We start from the raw sequence: 18,166 nt of genomic DNA, 5'->3' as shown, positions 1-18,166 counted from the left end.
TTTTCTTTTACTTGGGAATTTTCATAATAAGTTAATATGCATACTAGTGCAGTGCATGCAATGCATGCATATGTAGCTATCATATGCATGCCTTGTATACATGCTAATATTCCTATGTTGCCTGTAAGTTGAGATGGGTCCTTACATGGTGAGTCAAATTTGGATTGAGTGGAGACAAGCAGATTCAGAGCAGGGATATATGATGTGTAGATTGTGCCTTGATGAGGATTGGTGGAGCAAGGTAGATTTCTTGCTAAAGTTCAGAACCCCTGCATTTGAGCTTCTTCGGAGTGTTGACACTGACCAACCTTTCTTAGGAGAGGTATATGATGGCATGGATTCCATGGTTGAGAAAACTATGGAAATCATTTCGCAAGGGTCTCCACAATTTTTGTTTTTTGATGATCATTTTGCTGGTTTAGTCAAGAAAATCATTATTGATAGGTGGAACAATTTCAACATTCCATTGCAAACTTTAGCACATGCCTTGAAACCCAAATTTTATAATGAGGAGCTTATTGCTCAAAGCAATGGGAAGAGGAAGGCACCCCATAAGGATAGAGAGGTGGCTAATGGGGTGAAAAAAACCCTTATGAGAATGTTTCCTTCTCATCTACACAGGAAGGTAAAGGAAGAATTTGCCAATTTTGCTTCTGGAATAGATGATTATGCAGATATATCAGCTTTGGAGGAGAGAAGCACCATGAATCCAGTTAGGTGGTGGATTTGTCATGGAGCAAATGGTGTACATTTGCAAAACCTTTCCATTCGTACTCTTTCACAAGTGGCAAGCTCTTCATCATCAGAAAGGAATTGGAGCACTTACGGTTTTATTCATTCTGTGAAGCGCAATAGGTTGGGCTCACAGAAGGCAGAGTATCTTGTTTATGTGCACTCCAACCTTTGCCTTGCATCTCGTAGGGGTCCAAAATACAACAGTGGTCCTTCTAAAGAACGGGATGTGGATGCAGAAAGTCCTAATTTGGATCTCTCTCTTGCTGCCCTGAATATTGAGGTCCAACCTGGAAGTGGAATTGGCCCATCATCTTCTTCAGCACCACCATCCACTGTTGAGCATGGTTCTGCTTCTATTTTTGATGAGGATTAGTCTTTTGTCTCTATAGTTCTTGTAGCCTTATAGTCTTTATTGTACTTGCAGCCTCATATATTAATATATAATAAAGGCTGATTTTGAGATTTGGATATATAATAAAGGTTTCTTTCAGATATTCCGATATTTTTATTTTCATTATGTGATCATTCATGAGTAAATGTGATGTAAATTTAATCATAATGTTTAAATGTAATAAATTATAATGTATCATGTATGCTTTATGATTGCACATATATATATATATAGATATACGCGTTTCCCCGTTTTCAAAATTTGGGGAGGTCACGTTTCGTACCCGTGCCCATTTCGGGAACTCGTACTCGTTTCCCCGTTTCGTGCAACTTAGCTCCTTTATCTTCTAAAAAATAAATGGAAAGTAAATTCTTTTTCAAACTTGGGACAGAGAGGATGTCCTTGAGGTGTAGCGTTGCTCCACTTTCCAGCTTCAATGATGTAGATCCAAGACCCTTGATTGCATAAATGTTGTTGTCTCCTAGCTCCACTGCATGTGATGATGATTCTCTTGATAGAGTATGAAGTTGTCCACTTTCTCCCGTCATGTATTGAGGCTCCACTATTAATTATCTATTCATTGTCATCATCAAGTGTACCTATAAGTGCAACCAAGAATCCTTCACTCTTGACTCTCCTAGATAGATTGTAGATGATCCTTCCAATCCAACTTCCTGTGATTTTCATGATATTGAGTCCCATCTTCAAATAACTTGCCATTGAGGGAGTAACTTTTTCTTCCAAGACTGCTTTTCCTTCCTTTAGTTGATAGCCAACAAAGTGATCTTCAAACTAGTTCTTTCACCTTAGCTCTGATACCATGTTGAGAAATCAATGCTTATATCAATTAGGGTTTGATTCCTCTTTCTTGATAATTACTTTTGATTTATGTTTGTTTCTTTTACTTCTTTGTTAGTTTATCTTTCATCAAGAAATTACCAAATTATATGTATATGAAGACCACAAGAACAAGAGACACAAGATGTAGGCACTCAACTAGGGAAAAACCCCTCCAAGGGGAAAACCCAGTCCAACTCTTCCACTAGTAGATTCAAATCAAGATGAGACAATCCAAGACCCTTTAGACCTAGACAAAGACCTCCTCCAATCACCAAGACAACTCTTCCTTCTTGTAGATGACCCCAGCCAAAGTCTCCAAGTGTTAGCTTCTTAGTTGCAACTACAATCCAAAACTCCGGCCCCCTAGCTACATTTTCGGCCCCCAACTTCAGAATTTCGGACCTGCAATAGATTCAAAACTTCAGCCCCAACAACAGCCCAAAAACTTCACACTTGTGAGATATAGATTGCCCAAGAACTCGATTTAGGTCTTCCCAGCGTTTTTCCTTCTCCAGTAACTTCGCTCTCTTTTTCTGCTTCTTCTTCTTGTAGATTGAACTTGTTGAGTGAGTGCTTCAAATAGGTCGAGTTGCCTCTCTATATGTAGCTTTTTTGCTAGGTCGAATAGCCCTAATCCAGGCTGACTTCATGAGGATAGGGCCGACTTGGTGTGGAGGTGACAAATGACCTTTTTGACTCAAAAATAATTCTTTTCACATGATACAAAATCCCAAGAAGGGTCTAATAAAAATGATAATGACTCTATTGGCTCAAGACAACCTAGAAGTCTTCAATGGATGCTTTGACCTAAAAATTATTTACCCAAGCATGAAACCCATGCTTTAATAAGTCAATTTCTTTAACAATAAAATTTATTTTGACAATTACAATTATGAAGATTGACACTAGTTACATTCTTCAACAAAGGGGACAATGCCTTGTAGTTCATGTGCATTGTTATCAGCCAAAACAATATCTACATTTTCACATCTATCAATCTCGGAAAAAGGCTTCTCTTTTATGAATGGTGTGTTTGGTAGTAACAGAATCAATATACCAAATGCATCGTGATGCACTGACTTCTGTGTCTGGCTATTAAAAGATTATTATTTTCTCTGTTCAGTGATAGGAACCATTGTATTACTTTCTGCCTAAGTTGCACGAAACAGGGAAACGGAAACGAGTTTCCGAAACGGGAAGCGATACGAAACGCGACCTCCCCAAATTTTGGAAACGCGAATATATATATATATATATATATATATATATATATATATATATATTAAAAATATTTAAAAATTATTAATATATATATGTGCAATCATAAAGCATTAATGATACATTTACATTATATGATTATAATTTATTACATTTAAACATTAAGATTAAATTTACATCACATTTACTCATGAGTTATGAATAATCACATAATGAAAATAAAAATATAGGAACTGGAAAATCCAAAATCAGTCTTTATTTATATTAGTATATGAGGCTGCAAGTACAATAAAGACTATAAGGCTGCAAGAACTATAGAGACAAGTCACAAAAGACTAATCCTCATCATAACAATCCTCATCAAAAATAGAAGCAGTAGAATGCTCAACAGTGGATGGTGGTGCTGAAGAAGATGATGCACCACTTCCACTTCCAGAATCGTCCTCAATATTCAGGGCAGCAAGAGAGAGATCCAAATCAAGATTTTCTGCATCCACATCCCATTCTTTAGAAGGACCACTGTTGTATTCTGGACCCCTACGAGATGCAAGGCGAAGGTTGGAGTGCACATAAACAAGATCCTCTGCTTTCTGTGAGCCCAACCTATTGTGCTTCACAGAATGAATAAAACCATAAGTGCTCCAATTCCTTTCTGCTGATGAAGATCTTGCCACTTGTGAAAGAATACGAATGGCAAGGCTTTGCAAATGTACACCATTTGCTCCATGACAAATCCACCACCTAACTGGATTCATGGTGCTTCTCTCCTCCAAAGCTGATATATCTGCATAATCATCTATTCCTGCAACAAAACTGGCAAATTCCTCCTTTACCTCCCTATGTAGATGAGAAGGAAACATTCTCATAAGTGCTTTTTTCACCCCAGTAGCCACCTCTCTATCCTTATGGGGTGCCTTCCTCTTCCCATTGCTTTTAGCAATAAGCTCCTCATCATAAAATTTGGGGTTCAAAGCATGTGCTAAAGTGTGCAATGGTGTATTGAAATTGTTCCACCTGTCAACAATGATTTTCTTGATCAAACCAGCAAAATGATCATCAACAAACAAAAGTTGTGGAGACTCCTGCGAAATGATTTCCATAGTTTTCTCAACCATGGAATCCATGCCATCATATACCTCTCCCAAGAAAGGTTGGTCAGTGTCAGCACTCCGGAGAAGCTCAAATGCAGGGGTTGTGAACTTTAGCAAGAAATCTACCTTGCTCCACCAATCTTCATCAAGGCACAATCTACGCACCATAGATCCCCGCTCTGAATCTGCTTGTCTCCACTCAATCCAAAGTTGACTCACCACCATAGAAACTAATGCATGCTTAACCTCAACAAGGCAGCGCAACATCACGAAGTTTGAGGCATATCTTGTCTCAGCAACTTTTAACAACTCCAATTTGGAGTACTCTCGAAATATGGCCTGAGACTGGTGGTGGTTGGTGATGAATTTGATAATCTCCCTTGCTTCCCCTGTGACTTCCTTTATCCAAGAAACTTTGTTGTCGATCTCCTCTAAGATCAGATTCAGATTATGGACAATGCATGGTGTCCAAAAGATGTGGTCATACCTCCCCTCAATAATTAAACCTGCAGCTTTGCAAACTGGTGCATTATCCGTGATAACTTGCACCACCCTGTTATGCCCTATTTGTTCAATAACTTTTATAATAACATCAGCAATGAATTGTGCATCTTTCACCTCTCCTGAGCAGTCTTTTGCCTTGATAAACATTGCTCCTTTGGGGGAAGTGGCAATGATATTTATCAATGGTCTGCGCCTCATATCTGTCCAATCATCTCAGACTATGGCAACCCCAGAGCTACTCCAGGAAGAACGAATTGGAGCTAAAATGTCCTCCACAAGTTCCTTCTCATTTTTTAGAAGCTGGGTTCTGACTTTCTCATAGTTGGGCCCCTTGTACCCTTGAGGAGCTTTGTTAATTTCCCTTATCATATCTTGCCAGTAAGGAGAGCGAACAACATTGAATGGGATACCACATGCATAAATGCACCTAGCCACTCTGGAATCAACTTCTTCTCTTGCTTGCACATTCACCAATCTAGCAATTCTGCTATCCTGAACTGAATGGGATGCCCCTGGGCCTCTGGTATTTTTGGGTGCTGGTTGTTCATGTTCTTGAGTGTGACCAGCTCTCCTCTTTCTTGCTTCAGCTACAATCCTTGGCTCAATGTTAGATGGAGCTTGAGTAAGGTCATCATGCCTTCTCTTAGTACCATCTGCCTCATCTTGCTCTCTTTGATATGTCCTCCTTACCAACGGATCTGATGTTTTTGTGCAACTTGAAATCCCCTGTCCTCCTCCATGCAATAGATGCGCCTTCACTCTTGGGTAGGAGCCCTTGTACGTATTATTGCAAAGATTGCATTGCCATTTCCATGAGCCACCACCTCCACATCTTTGAAGCTTCGTCACATGCCTCCAAAGAGGATAATATTCAGCCCTTGGGTTGGCCCTAGGGCTTGAAGTTGTAGCTGCACTTTGGCTGGAAGCCATTGCTGCAAAAATAAATTAAAAAAACAAATCTGTAAATAATAAAAACGTTTTTCATATTTTTGGTTGTATAAACCCTAGAAAAATGAAAGAAATAGTAAGAAAAAAACTAAGAAATGAATGTGGCTTACCCAAATTAATTTTATGTGGCTGAATCTACCCTAAAATGCCAGAAAAGAGGAGAAATATGGCTGTAGCTGAGCCAAATCTGCTGCAAAAATAAATTTAGAAAACAAATCTATCAATAAAAAACGTTTTTCATATTTTTGGCTGCCTAAACCCTAGAAAAAATGAAGAAATAGTAAGAAAAAACTAAAAAAATGAATGTGGCTTACCCAAATTAATTATTTGTGGCTGAGACTACCCCGAAATGCCAAAAAAGAGAAGAGAAACATGGTTGTAGCTGAGCCAAATCTGCTGCTACTGAAATCTCCTGCTGAAATCTCTTTCTCTTGCTGCTGAAATCTCTTTCTCCTGCTGTTGAAATCTACTTTGCTCACTGCTCAAAACACCCTAGCTGAAACAACTGCCAGTCTCCAAGAGAAACGACTTGCTGAATAGTGTGATGAGAGAATGAGACAAACTGCTCTTTTATAACTTTAGAATAGGTTTCTAGAACATCCTGGAAACCCTAAAAAAATTTAAAAACAAATTAAAAAAAAAAATTAAAAACCACTGTTTTTTTGGGGAAACGTGGCCCGTACAGCCTGGAAACGCGTTTCCGGTCGTACGGCCACGTTTCCGTTTCGGGAAACGTGGCCGTACGGCCGGAAACACGTTTCCAGGCCGTACGGTACGGGGAAACGCGTTTCGTTTCGTTTCCCCTGGGGAAACGACCCCTAGGGCCACGTTTCCTGCAACTTAGCTTTCTGCAAAATCACTTTGATCGCTTTATCCTCTTCCCTTGCCACTACAACCTCTACCTCCAATCCTTTCATCGTCATTATCTTTTTTTAGAAAACAATCTTTTTCACTGATTATTTCCACCACAATATTTGCAAAATTTGGATTTGGTATTTTGTGAATTACCTTGGCAACTATATAATTATTTGCTAACTTGATTACCTATTATGCTTGTCTCTGCCATGACGTTAGTTTTGGCCACTTCCTTTGATTCTTCTTGTAAATGCTCTGTGTGGACCTTCACACTCGTTCTTTTTTGTTGTTCTTGGATTAGAAAACCTACAACTTCTTCAGTTGAAGTTTCATTTTGAGAATAAAATGATGATTTGAAATTTTAATACAACTCAGGCAAGCTAATGAATAAAATAGTAATCATTATTTTGTCTTTAATTTCGGTATCGATTGAAAATAGTTTTCTTCAATTCTTGCACTTACTGGACATGTTTTATTATAGAATTGATTTTTGTTATATTCAAATTTGCTAATTTGTTTTTCAATAATAAATTATAAATTTCATTAGAGGTTTCATACAAACTTTATAATTTCTTCCATACTTCAATAGTAGTGCTAAGGCCTCTGGTATGATGAAGAATGACGACCTCAAGAGCAAAAGTGAGTAGTGTTACATTTTTATTTTTCTTCTTATAATGATTAGTCATGGGATCTAGTTTTTGACATGTTGGAGTGACCAACTCCCAAAGATCATGATAGGAAAGGAGTAGGTTCATTCTTTGTTTCCTTGCTGGGTAATTCTTCCCATTCAATTTGTGATGTGATATTCTGACATAATATTATTGGTATGGGTCAGATCTGCTTGTGCCTCCAAAAATTTGTGCCTGGTTCCATACACAATCACCTTATTACTCCAAGAAAAAATTCTTTCTAACTCCAATATAGAACATAAACCCTTAAGGTTCGCTTACAAATTTCAACTTATAACCCCTCTGAGAATGTTGCCTGTAACTGCAAGATGCAATAAGGGTTTTGCAGTTTGTAATTTGCAGTGGGTTTTAAAACATACTTTTCAGTTTAAAACAAAATTTCAATTAGCAGAGGGTTTTAAAACTGAGGATTTACTTCATATTGCTTCTAAAAGACAGATTTCAAATTGCTGTCACTTAGAAATAAATTATTGTGTACTTTCTCAAAGGTTCAATGATGCTAGGTTGAATTGATCAATCTTCTGCTCTAGATTTGTGGGCTCAAGCTATTTATCAGTCACTAGCAGTTTAATTAGCTCCAAGGTCCAACTATCTTGTATGCTGCAGGTCAATACACACAAGTATCTGTCTACCCTTAGCACCTCCTTCAACAGGTCAATACATGTCACTGTAGACTTGTATGCTGCTAGACATCTACTAATCTCTATACAGCCATGCTCAACAAACTTGAATTCACTGTCCTTTGATCATAGGTTGGGGTCGGTCTACTTCTACAGCTGCTGGACTGTTTTCTCTTTGGTTAGATGTTAGTTGCTTCTTAAAGCTTGGCCCCTTTTCCAATGACTTGATCCTTAGAAAAATTTGATTCACCTCATTTGTGATTTAATTGAAGTCTTTTCTCTTAACAATTTTGTTGTAACAGCCTCATTGATATAATTTCTATTTCTCGAACTTCTTATTGAACTTGATTTGATACTGTTCTTTGACACAATGCTTTGTCACCTTCAATGGCATGGTTCTTGTCATGGGCCAATGCCATAATCAATGTGGCGTGGCTCTGACATAATGTTAAACTAAAATATGGAGAATATGAAGAGACAAAAGAGATGGAAAATGAGATATCCCGTTATTAGTATTATATCCTTGTGCTAAAAAATGGCATACAAGGGTGTTCTATTTATATCAGGCAAGTTTCATTATTTTCTCAAGAGCTACTCACCTAATCTCTTTAATATAAGATTAACGTAAATGTCGTATCTTATTATTATATATTTACTTATTCCTCACTTTATTACATTACATTGCATTATTATCCTTAGATGCATCTCATTGTTATTGTCCTTAGGCCAAAAAAACCACTACAATGTTTAACAATGTGTGCCATTCTTTGCCAATCGGTTATCTTTCTACCTTTGTTAACAAATTAAGTTCACCAATTGGCCAAGGTTTTCTAAAATACATTTATGTGAAGGTTATAGAGCACCAAGTTTACCCAAGTTTACCATGCTTGCCAAATTTACAAGGGTTATTAATAAATTACGGTTTTTTCCTAAAATAGTAGTCCATGCCATACATATATATTTTTATTTTGTAAAGAGGAAAGATTTATCAACTGTACTGTATTTCATTTCTTAAGAGTTCTCTGGTTTCAAGTCACTAGGCGTATGTGTGTGGCACCAAGATCCATGCAGTATTTTTTGTAGAATGGAACTTGTAATATACTACAGACCATAAGAACCACGTGTTGCCTATGAGAGCAATGATTTATAAGTTAGATATATTCATTATTTAAATGCTAAACATGTTAGTTTTAAGGTAACATAAATTTCTATGTGCATTATGTGTTTTACCAAAAAAAACTAAAGGTGCATCATCTGAGGATAAAAGTAAAAATCTGATAAGTAGACTGATACAGTTGTAGTTGATGGAAAAATAAATGTGTTATTTGCACAATTCTCGTCTATCTTCTGAATCACTAAGTATAACATCCATACTTGGGTTTCTGCATGCAGGCATGAAATCGATTGCAGGGAGTGTAACAGGTGGCACCAAAGACATTCAAGAAATGCTTGATTTTTGTGCAAAGGAAAGAGTATATCCAAACATTGAAGTCATTCCAATCCAGTATATTAATGAGGCCTTAGAACGAATGATTAACAAAGATGTGAAATATCGCTTTGTAATTGACATTGAGAATTCTCTAGTCTCAAATTGAGCTCCCAGAACCAATGTGCAGGATGTGACACTGCTGATTGAAAATCTCAATGGGTTTTTGGCATTATGTTATATGGTTTGTTATATCATAATGGACGTATGATATGGTCATTATTTATGATTAGCCATAATTATATAGACGACTGAGGCATCTGTACTATATAGATAGCCTCTCATTATGTATATTGTATCATCATACTTATTGAATACATTTATGGTTTCATGCCTTAACTTCTTCATGGATTTATGTTACTGCCCTTGGGCATTCTATTCTCGTGAACACAGAGATAAGTCTCGTGAATAGGCAATCGATGCAATCTTTACTATTCACTCAACCTGTTTATTATTTTGATTTTAGTCAAGAAATTTTGTGAGTTTCCATTAGAAGGTATAAATGTTTCTTAATTAATTTTATGATTATGCAATAACTATAGTTAGTTTCTTGCCTTTAAATTCCAGTATCCACAGTGACCATTTTTCTACCGAACTTTAGAGCTTCAAAGATTTAATTCCTTTCTCTGATTCAATAAATGCTGTAATCCGACACATATGGAGGCACTGGTCTCTCTGCATCTTTCAAGTTATGATCTATGGTAGGGAATGTGTACCACAGGGTCTGATTTACGTACCCATACTAGGTATTATACTCAGGGACCTGTGCCCATAACTTGTCATACCCTGGATAGCATGGGATATGGGCTAGCTAAATCACCTCATTACTCACTATCATCCTCGATAAGACCGTTCACAAATTCCTTTCGCAATCGCACCCCCTCCCTCATAAGTCTAATGTTGACAGCTGTAAACGAAGTTAATTCCAACAGAAGCCCATTATGTTGAGTACTACATCACGCAATGAACCCATTATGAAAACTTAAACTTCTTACCAAGCTCTTCCCCCTCTTTTCTCCCTCTGCATCTCATTCAAAACATATTTTGGATTCACCACCTCTAGAACCCCACCACCATGCCCATTCCCTCTACAGGGAGATTAAAAATTGAATTTTAAAGTTTGAATGGGCATGCTGCATTTGATATCTGCAGTTAGCAAATGTCCAGATTCGTTCACGATCAATTTGACTCTCTGCCACCTTTACCAGTGGAAAAGGAAAAGCTTTGTATTGCAAACGAGGATCCTAGCTCTTAAAAAAGGAGGCGTGGCCATACTGAATACATATTAGTTTTTTTTTGCATGCACTCTGCCGCTTTTATCTATTCCTCCTTCCTTGCAAGAACACCAAGAGACCGTACTGAATCCCTTTCACCTGAATTTTGCCTTCTAGTTTATCTGCATTACATTGCAAAGATAATTCTGTTAGATGATCCAAAAATACAATTTTATCAGTTATAAAATTAGAATAAAATAATTATTAATTTAAGATATTAAATTAATAATTATTATTCTAGAATGTTTAATTATTTAATGGAGACTTAATTAACATATTGTTGTAACTAGATATGACTCTCCAAATGTATCGTATCTTAGGCTCTATTTTAGGAGATTTGTTAGCTAGTTGGTTTTTATAGCATTTATTGTAAATGGACACTTGTTATTTAATAAGTGATCCATAATTAGAGGTAGTTAGGACATGGAGCTTATAAATAGCTCATTGCAAGAGTGTTTGTGTTGTTCGGGTGTAAACTCTTGCAAAATCATATTATGTAATTGTTTTTTCTGATTAATAAAATTATGTGTCTGAGGACACTTCTGCCATTATTGTGGTATCAGAGCTCCAGTAACGCTGCAATGGATGTGAAGAGGAGATTCCAGCCCTACAAGTTTGTGCAAAACTCCACGGAATTGCTCAACGAATAATTGGTATGAAATTTGTCAAAATTTTGTTCAAAAGAGAAGAAATTTTATTGATTTTAGATTTTTCAAATCTGGAAATCATTTTATTTTAGGTTATTGAAAACCAATTCAAATTGTAAGTTGAATGTAGGAGGGCGCAGAGCTATGTTTTAAAACTCTGTTGGAATTCAATTGAAAATTGTTATGTTTCAAATAGCATTGACATAGTTTGAACAGCGTGGCAAATGAGTGGCTCCGGCATATCAAGTTGGAAAGTCGAATTCATGAAGGCACATACATTTTGGTGAAAATTAATTGAACTGCTATTAATGATGAGTTTGTGTTGTAATTAAAAACACTGTTGTTTGAATACGCATAGCACTGATATGAAGATTTCAAAGGCACAAATTAATGAATTTCGATTATGGGATGCGTTAAATTGTTGAACCAGTTCTATTGAATGAAATCGATGGCAGTAATTGCTCTTCGTTTAGTGTGTTGAAGCCACAGGTGTAATAGATTGTTGAAAGCGTGTTCTGGACAGAACTATGGACGGAATTAATTGGACGTTGGCTCTTAGTAAATCAATATCGATTTATTATAAAACCTGAATCGTGGCAATGTCAAACCCAGCATTATGAAATTAAAGGGTTGTGTTTGAATGTTTCTAAATTGCAGGATGGATCGATCGATTGGAAGATCGAGCGCTGCAACATGAATTAATGCAGAACCAATGACTTGCAGACCTTCGTTGATGGTGTGTACATTAAATGGAGACAACAAATTATCAATTGGAATTGCAGAGAAAGAACGAGCCTGGCAGAGTTATTGAACGTAAAGCTAGGGCACTGTAAAACCGTGAGGTAAGGAAACCTGTGGTTGAATGTTTTGGGATGTCAATTGGGCAGTTTAATAAACAGAATTACGCTGGAAAGGTTGATGCACAGTGTTCTGAGTTTAAGAGAAAGTTTTAGATTGAGATTTCCACATGTACTAACACATATGAAATCATTGTAAGCCAGTTGTGGATTTTGTAATTTGGAGAGATAACAAAAAGTTTTATTTGTTTGGCATTTGGAGAAATAAGGTGTGAGAAGGTGTAAGGGATATTTGTAAATGTTAGGGATTGTAAATTTTGGAGTAATAAGGAGACTTCATTTGTAATTTGTTTTCGGAGAGATAAGTGTGGCATTTTAACTCAAAGTAATTTTACTTTGAGGGGGGTAATTTCTTTTTTACCATATTGTGCAAAAGCACCATTGTAAAAAGTCAAATTTTGAAAGTTTCCTTGTAAAAATTTGAGAAATTGACTAGAGCCAAGTGCAAAGCTCAGTCAATTTTCTCTTGTTTTGACGACTATTCGAGGGTCAAGGCCAAGCCCCGATAGTTCGTTTTTTGCGTTGTGTGTCGCTGTTGTGTTGCACATATTGACTTTTTTTTTTGGAGCTTGATTCGTGGTGTGAAGTCTTAACACTACAATGTCTAAGTTGATAAATTTGTTTTCTGATTCCGACAAACTTGAAGGCACAAAATCTTATAAAACATGGCATTGTCTCATCGAAAGCACACTCATTTACAATGAATTATGGCAGGGAATATGTGATGGAGATGTTAAGCCAAATAAATCCACAGATGCAGCTGCACTAGCAAAATGGGAAATCAAGAATGCTAAAGCCTTAGCTCTTATTAAATCTTCTGTGAATGATGAAATGTATGTCCATATAGAAAATGCTACAGATGCATGGTCTGCCTTGAAAACTTTTAAAGACCTCTTTGATACTCAGCCCGAATCAAAGAAAGTTGATCTACAATTAAAATTGTTGCAACAAAAATTAACTAAAGACGGTGATGTTCTTGAATATATCTCAAGACTTAAGAATATTAGGCAAGAAATTATTAATGCTGGTTTTCCCGCAATTGATGATAGCTTTATGGTCACAATTGTAATTGCTGGTCTTCCTTCTTCCTACACGCATTTTTTGGAGACTCTACAAGTAACTGGGAAATTAGAGAAACTAAAGTTTGATGAACTCTGTGAAATGTTAACTCAACATGATAAAACTTTTGGGAAGAAGAAGAAAGTTGGTGAAGATGTTTTTCTCACAAAGGCCAGCACTAGTAAGTCATCAGCAAATAGTTCTCGAGGAAGAGGCAGATGGAATCAGAATCAAGCAGCACATAATCGAGGTCAAAGCCAAAGCAGAGGAAACAATTTTAACAGAGGAGGAAGAAATAATTTTCAAGGTAGAGGAAACAACCAAGGAAGAGGCAATTTTCATGGACAAGGATATAATAATCAATGTAGAGGACAATCTCAAAATAGAAGTCAAAGCAGAGGCAGAGGACAATCTTCAGGAAGAGGAAGAGACTTAAGTCAAATTGTGTGTCGAAGATGTAATAAAGTTGGCCATTATGCTGAATATTGTCGAACTTCACTTAATAAAATTCCCAAGTTTCAGCAGCATTCAACACAATTTGCCAATGATCAAGATGAAGATAACTCAGAATATGTTTTTACTTCCTCACCAGCATCACAACTTTCATCCCATCTTAGAAGTGACTATGAAGATGCCTGGATCTTGGATTCCGGGGCAACTCAGCACATGACTTGTCGACGTGATTTTTTCTGGAATTTTGAAGATTGCCAACTTAATTCCATTTTTCTTGCTGATGATACAAAACATACTCCTTATGGAAAAGGAGCAGTTAAAGTTTTTCTCCCTGGCATTGGAGAAAAAATGATTTCCAATGTATGGTATGTACCGAGTTTTAAGAAAAATTTGCTCTCTTTAGTCATGATTCGACAAGCAGGACATCAGGTGATTATGGAAGATGGTTTAGTCAAGATTAATTCAATCAAACAGAACTTGAAAATAGTCATGACAGATTATGAAGATGGAAAACTGTTACGGATGAAAGGGATAGTTATTCCAAGGCATTCTGATTTTGCAGGGGCAGTGACTACAGGTATTTCACCTATAAGACTATGGGATGTAAGATATGGACATTTGAATTTTGAGAGTCTTTCTCAATTGCAGAAACAAGGAATGGTTAAAGGACTTCCCACTTTCAAAAGGGAAAATGCAAAATGTGAAGCTTGCATTTATGGCAAACAAAATCGAGAAAGTTTTCCAACAAGTTCATGGCGTGCAAACAGGCGGCTACAACTAGTTCACAGTGATGTTTGTGGACCACTACAAACTTCCTTTGGTGGATGCAAATATTTCTTACTATTCATTGATGATTTCAACAGAATGACTTGGGTTTACTTTTTGAAGAACAAGTCAGAAGCATTTGATAAGTTTAAAATTTTTCGCTAACTTGTTGAAAATGAAGTCAAAGAAAAGATAGGTACACTCAGGACGGATAATGGGGGAGAATTCACTTCAAATGAATTCAAAACTTATTGCAGTGAAAATGGCATAAGACGACATCTTACAAATGTTTACACTCCACAGCGAAATGGAGTAGTCGAAAGAATGAATCACACCTTGTTAGGAATGGCGAGATCCATGTTAACTTTCAAAAGGTTAAGTCCAACATATTGGGCAGAAGCAATACATACAACTGTCTACTTAAGAAACAGATCTCCAACTGCTTCTTTAGACGGAATCACACCTTATGAAGCTTGGTTTGGTTTCAAACCTCGAGTTAAACATCTTAAAGTTTTTGGGTCAGTGTGTTATGTCTTAGTTCTGAAAGAAAAACGAACTAAGCTTGAATCAAGAAGTTTAAAATGCACAATGATTGGCTATTCTGATGAGAAGAAAGGGTATCGTCTTTTGACCAATGGAAAATTCATTGTGAGCAGGGATGTCATTTTTGATGAAACAAAGAGTAAGAGTGCTGAAGAAATTGAAAATCTTCTTCACAAGTTAGAAACTAAAGGAAGTAAAAGAAATGGAAAAATGCGAAGTCAACCAACTTCACCAAATTGGTATGAACTTGATTTTCCTTCCTCTGAAGATGAGTCATCCAGTTCATCTACATCAACAACATCATCTAGGTCTTCTAGCAGTGCATCCGCATCTCCAAGCAGCAGCAGTTCTTCTGACAGTGATTCTCCACATTCTTCACCTGAATGACGAACATCAGTTTATATTAATCCTCTTTACAATGATGGGGACTTTACAAAAGCGCAAACAAGTGAGCACCAACTTCCGAAATGGGCAGTTCAACTTTTGAAAGATGTAAAGCCTGATGAATAGAATAAAACAGGCACCAGAAGGGCACATAGAAGTGAAGGCAATTTTGCCTTGATAGTAAATAATTTTACTGAACCTTCCACATATAAAGAAGCAGTAAAACATAAAGAATGGAAACAGGCTATGGTTGAAGAATATCAAGCAGTAATTAATAACAACACTTGGAAACTTGTTGATTGTCCAGCAAATGTTAAACCCATAGGATGCAAATGGGTTTACATAATTAAGTATAATCAAAGGGGAGAACTTGAAAAGTATAAAGCACGACTTGTCGCAAAAGGTTTTGCGCAGCAGGAAGGCATTGATTATGAGGAAACTTTTGCTCCTACAGCTAAATGGAACACCATCCGATTAACATTTGCATTGGCCGCTCAGAAAGGATGGAAAGTTCATCAAATGGATGTGAAAAGTGCTTTTCTCAACGGAGATTTACAGGAGGGAGTGTATATGACCCAACCGGCAGGTTTTGAAATTGAAGGACAAGAACATAAAGTCTGCAAATTTATCAAGTCTTTATATGGATTAAAACAAGCTCCCCGAGCTTGGTATGCAAAGATGGATGAATACCTTAAGAAAGTTGGTTTTCAACGAAGTGAATCTGATGATACTTTGTATGTGCGACAACAGGGAAAATATCTGGTCATTCTTGTTATGTATGTAGATGATTTGATCGTTACTGGCAACCATGATGATCATATTGCACAGGTGAAAAAGGAGTTACATGCAGGTTTTAAGATGACAGATTTGGGATTACTTCACTACTATCTTGGAGTTGAAGTCTTCCAACGTCCACATCATATTTTCCTTTCTCAGAGTAAGTATGCAGCAAAAGTTCTTCAGCGATTTGGCATGCAAGATTGCAAGCCCGTTCTCACCCCGATGGAGCAAAACTTGAAACTTTCAAAATTTGAAGGGGGGGAAAAGGTGGACAGTACAACTTACAGACAGTTGATGGGCAGCTTGATTTATTTGAAAAATACTCATCCTTTATGCAGTCAGTATTCTTTCACGTTTTATGCAGGAACCACGAGACAACCACTAGAATGCAGCCAAAAGAGTTCTTCGATATATCCAAGGAACAAAAGATTTTGGTCTTCTTTACACAAAGACTAAAAATTTTGTACTTGGTGGATATTCCGATGCCGACTTTGCTGGGAGTATTGATGATCGAGCATCAACATCAGGTTATTTAATGAACATGGGGTCAACAGCAGTATCTTGGAGTTGTAAGAAACAAGCTACAGTGGCCACTTCTTCCACAGAAGCAAAGTACATTTCAGCATGGGAAGCAACATGTGAAATTGTTTGGTTGCGCCGAATTTTGCTGGACTTGGGCATTTCTCAGACAGAAGCTACATCATTATTCATTGACAGCCAGTCAGACATCAAACTTGCCAAGAACCCAGTTTTTCATTCAAAGACAAAGCATGTGGACACCAAGTATCATCATATCAGATCTCTCATTGCCAAAGATGTCCTCAAGCCAGTTTATTGTCCTTCCGAAGATCAGATCTCCGACATTTTCACGAAATCGCTTGGCAGAATAAAAAATTCATGTTGCTAACAAATGTCATTTCTACCCACAATGTATGAATCTCTCAAAAAGTGCTTTGGGATTATTTTGTGAGGAAAAGGTAGAGAAACCATCAATTTGTTGATGCTCTGGTAGGTATTTCTGCATAGACCTAAGTGTCTAAGCCATAAGGAGGTCACCTAATAATCTCTTAATTTTAGAAATTGCTTTAGTGATTAAAGTAATTTTTTTAATAAGATAAAGTGAGTTAATATAATAAAATGCGAAATTTTTTGCATAGTAATTTCTTTTGTAAGATAAAGTGAGTTAATATAATAAAATGCGAAAGTTTTTGCATCAGTGAATTAGACAATCATTGATTTCAAGTGATGTGATATCAATCTTAACCATCAAACGTTTTGGAGGGTTGTGGATTTAGTCAAATACTCGAACTTATAAATGAGAGGGTAGGCTAAGGGAGAAGACACACAACACATCTAGTGAGCACATGATATTGAGAGAAGGATATCTCAGTTATTGAATGGAGAAGGACTTTCATTCAAGTGTTCAAGGTTTGAGGAAGGTGCAAGGGATGGTAAGGGGGATCCGGATGAGCCAAGCAGATCGAAAGACAGATCTCTGGCTTGATCAACTGGATTAGATCTAGGTTCTTTTTGTATGTATTTCCTAGGAAGGTCATTATCTTAGGAAGTGAGCCCTTATAAGTTCTGAAATTAATAAATTAAATGTTGATTTGAAGGGCGGAAATATGTGTGCATGTGATTGTGAGATTGTTGTATTGAATTTTGCTTCCATTAATTATTTTGTTTATGTTAAAATCCTAGCCATGTTTTTTATTTAGTAAATTTGTGTAATCTGCTAAGTTAGTAAATTGTCAGGTTGTTAGGGTTAAGAAAAATTAACATGGTATTAGAGAATTGAAGACCAATCTCTAAAGTATAGCACACAGAAGCTAGATTCGTATAGGAGTCGTAGGGGTCAGGTTCCACCAACAATCGTACAAGGTTACAAGTAATTAAAAAACTTGACTTTATAGATTGGGTTGTACATTGTGTGCAATGCCAAGTTCAAATTTTTTCCGTAAGGAGGGGTGTGGGCAAGATCCAGGCTATAAATAAAATTGAAGTAAAAAAAGGAATATTGGGCCATT

General features: G+C 36.8%; 1 protein-coding gene across 1 annotated transcript in view; it reads left to right on the top strand.

Moving 5' to 3' along the window:
* LOC149162868 (putative cinnamyl alcohol dehydrogenase 1) overlaps positions 1–9,724 on the top strand; it is a 234,381-nt gene extending 224,657 nt beyond the window's left edge. Inside the window, exon 7 of the mRNA XM_089437423.1 lies at positions 9,284–9,724. Within this exon, the coding sequence (XP_089293549.1) occupies positions 9,284–9,486 (203 nt within the window). The 3' untranslated portion in view covers positions 9,487–9,724. The remainder of the gene's footprint in view (positions 1–9,283) is intronic.
* The last annotated feature ends 8,442 nt before the right edge of the window (positions 9,725–18,166 follow it).

Source organism: Pinus tabuliformis, chromosome 5_2 (genome assembly GCF_031772625.1).
Source record: "Pinus tabuliformis cultivar Carrire ecotype Pingquan chromosome 5_2, CPIR1, whole genome shotgun sequence".
Classification (NCBI taxonomy): Eukaryota; Viridiplantae; Streptophyta; class Pinopsida; order Pinales; family Pinaceae; genus Pinus; species Pinus tabuliformis.
Note: the sequence above shows the minus strand (reverse complement) of the source record. Positions and strands in the feature narration are given on the sequence as shown.